General features: G+C 42.7%; 1 protein-coding gene across 3 annotated transcripts in view; it reads right to left on the reverse strand.

The window, feature by feature from the left end:
* The window catches only part of TFAP2B (transcription factor AP-2 beta), a 54,503-nt gene extending 51,447 nt beyond the window's left edge, over positions 1-3,056 (reverse strand). For 2 of the 3 annotated variants that reach the window (XM_006025667.3, XM_006025664.3), the window contains exons 1-2: positions 3,029-3,056; positions 1,467-1,672 (exon numbers count right to left, since the gene is read on the reverse strand). In XM_006025667.3, coding sequence (XP_006025729.1) covers positions 1,467-1,547 — 81 coding nt within the window. In that variant the 5' untranslated portion in view covers positions 1,548-1,672; positions 3,029-3,056. Of the gene's footprint in view, positions 1-51; positions 355-1,466; positions 1,673-3,028 lie in introns of those variants that run through there. The other variant, XM_006025670.3, reaches the window with a different exon arrangement.
* Between the last annotated feature and the right edge of the window lie 479 nt (positions 3,057-3,535).

A 3,535-nucleotide genomic window follows, 5' to 3' on the forward strand; every position in this document is an offset into this window, starting at 1 on the left:
TGCCTGCGACTCTCCGGCAAAAAAAGAAACAAAAAAGAGACAAAAAAGCACCTTTTGCGGGGGAGTAACCTTTGCACATTTTCTCTCGATCGCTTCATTTTAGGAAGGACTCGTCCCGCGTGTAACCTTCCTTCCTTTCTCTCTCTCTCTCCCTTGCTATCAGCTCTCTGCTTGAAATATCCAGCCTCTTCCAGAATTAAGCCCTGACTTTTGATCCATCCGGACATCCCTTCCACAGAGCAGAGCAAGCCCCCTACACGCACGGGCTTGCAGTGCCCTGCTGCCAGGATCAATGGGATTCCCCGTTTTTGGAGCTACTTAACAAATTTCCCTTGGGTTGAACTAAGGCTCTCGTGCCCTTTTAAATCTCCTTAAATTGCGGCTCCCGGGTGGAAAACACCCCCACGAAAAAAAAAATGAAAGACCATAGAAATGCCTTTTCGTTACCCCTCTTTTTCATTGCGGGGCAAATTTAGTATCGGCTTATTTTAGAAGAAGCAAATGGAGTGATCGCGTTTTGTAAAGATCCACTTCATGGACCCGCCACGGATTAGGAAATGGGTCTCATTTTTGGTCTTGATCCTGAAGGAAAAACAAAACCCCAAAGCGCTCTGAAAAATGCAAGCAACTTTTACTGTTCCCTGATGATATCGCTATGCATCTCTCTCTGAATAGATGTATTCGTGCGTGAGAGGTTAGATATACTGTGCATATATATATACCCCACTCTTATACATATAGACATATATAGCCTACTGTTATAGATATACTGTGCATATCTATTTATCTGCACAGTATATCTATAACAGTGGGATACATATCCGTATGTATGTGTACATATGTTATATGTGTGTGTGTGCATACATATATATACACGCATATATATATATATATACACCCCCATGTATTTATTTTTTTAAAAGCTTATGCATATGTACCCCAGAAATAAGGCACAAGAGGAGAAACAGAGAGAGAAAAAAACAACCCACCTCATTTTGCTTTTAGATTGGGATTGAAACTAGACAGATAGAAATGCAGCCACGTATACCCGATCTCGGCTCCCCTTTCCTTTCTCTTTTAAGCTTAAAAAAAAAAAAATCCCAAACCCTGACATTTGTCCTCATTTAATCGAATTATATTTAATTCGAGATCTAAACAATCGAACTCTTGCGTTTCAGTCGCCTCCTTCCCACCTCTAGATCGGGGCTTTGATGTTTTAAATCGCATCAAACAGCTTTCTCCCCCCCAAAAAGAAAGTTCAAAACTTGGCACGCTGAAGAGAAATCTGCAAATAAATAAGCTTTTAAGTCTTTACTCTGACTTTGCTCAGTCCGTGTGTGTGTCTCTACATGTGCCTCGATGTATGCGCAGATCTCTATATGCATTATATATACCTACATCTCTCCCTGTAGATGTATATTTTATATACCTATAGTCTCTCTCTCGCATGCATCTTATATACTCACCTCGTAGATATCTTCATACTTGACATTTTCAACCAGTTTCCAGAGCATGATGGCAGCCTGTTCTCTAGGAGGTGAGTGCATTCATGTGAAGAGCAGATGTCTGGATTCTCAGTACTTCTCTGTCTGTAATGATCCATCTATAATTGGAAATGGGGGACAGACACCAAATCCGACGTTCCTCTTCCATCGCAACTTATATCTGTTGTCTGAAACAATAGGCTGCAGAAGTAAACCTCAATCGGATAGTAAAACATTATCTGTTACATAGTTACATACAGCTACAGACATATATGTGGCTTTATATATATATTTATATATATATACGCATATACATATAGACTTATACTCCCATATAGACAGCAAAAGGCATATACACGCATGCACATGGACATATACCAACGAATATATGTGAATATCTATAAAATCTCACCTAGTTCCACATATAGACAAACCTATATCTTAGTGTATATATAATCGCCCAGCACTGCATATACCTATATAGTCTCATGTATATGCAAACACATATATACCAAGCGACATATATATGCATGTACATATACTAATGTGATAAATTACAATACACATATGCATATACATGAGTGTTTATCTATATATGCACATTCACATATTGCGACCCACAAATCGAGAGGTTTTATATGCCCATTATTCTCCAAGCTGTATATAGAGAGATAGAGAGCAGATATTTTGGGGACCCCTTTTTATATTAAAAGGAAAGAATATTCGGCTTTTTAAATTACATTGTTCAACATTTATAGGGAGATATTATGCACCCCCCCTCCCTTCTTCCACTGTGTTTTTCGTTACATGCCCAGAAATTGCCCTCCGCTCTGCAGCAGGACCCGCGAGCTGAGCATTAAGGGGGCAGTGGCGAATTAAAGGGAGCTCCTTTCATTTGCAACCCTTCTGCTCGGGACTGGAGCCGCATGTGGTGTAGCTTGGGACACTTTCCCGGCAAAGCAGGACGCCTTTGAGCAGCGAGGAGGCACTTTCTTAAGACATTGTCCCAGCAAAGTTCCCTATATGCTTCCACCCTGACCCCTTTGATTTGGGGGGGGGGAGATCGGAAACCTTTCTAACCTCTTTCCCACCCCCCTGTTTGTCCAGTCTAGCATTCGCTTGCCTTCTCCATTTGTCTCAGCATCCGCTATGGCAAAGAGGAGACAAATCATTGAGGCAAGCGGAGCCCATCTCCTGTTTTGGAAGCAAACAACTGCGCTTTGCAATAGGCTCGTGCGTAAGAAAAGAAGGTGTTCCTCGTCCCCGGGTCCTAGCTCTGTGATTGCAAGCGCTGCCTATACATATCTTTTGTCGAGCCGCATGTGACCACATAGGGAGCTAAGCTAGTCCTTTAGACTTGAATCAACGGAGCCTTTACAAGCCAACAGCGGGGGAGCTTGAAAGAAAGAAATGCACGAAGCTACCAAGTAAATAAGTAAATCTTCATTAAAAAAAAGAAAGAAAGAAAGAAAGAAAGAAAGAAAGAAACACACACACACAGAATCAGAAAGTGGGAATTCGTCTGCCCAGCTCTGCCACCCCACCTCGAAGTGTGCATCTCCACCAAGCTCAACCCACCAAGGGGAAGAAACAAACAGCAGAGAGGTATTATATGAGGAGCCGGGCAGGGTCCCCCCTCCCCGTGGTTGGAAGTTATTAAAGCAGATAAGCAGGATTCGCTGCCAGGACTGTCTCTATTGCGGCATGGGGAGGAGACAGCAGAGCTGGAATGGGTCGGGGCGACCCCTTCAACCCAAGCAATAGTGATCGGAAAATAACTATTAAAAAAAAAAAGGCCAGTTAAACGGGGGTTGGGGGGAGCTGCATGTTTGCAAGCTATAACTCAGATAGAAAAATACCAGGCTGACAAAAGGAGGATGCCCGCAGCCCGCTCCCCTCTCCTTTTTACCTCCAGTGTTGCTGAAGTCTTTGAAGCATATTCGAAAAGGCTAGTTCTGCAGCGTGTTGGGGTTTTTTTTTAGGATACCTGGTGCTCTACCACTGGTTAGCATCTCGTGCTACTGTAAATTATACATGTGCCACGTCTCCGA

This window comes from Alligator sinensis, unplaced genomic scaffold, assembly GCF_000455745.1.
Source record: "Alligator sinensis unplaced genomic scaffold, ASM45574v1 scaffold293_1, whole genome shotgun sequence".
NCBI classification, from domain to species: Eukaryota; Metazoa; Chordata; order Crocodylia; family Alligatoridae; genus Alligator; species Alligator sinensis.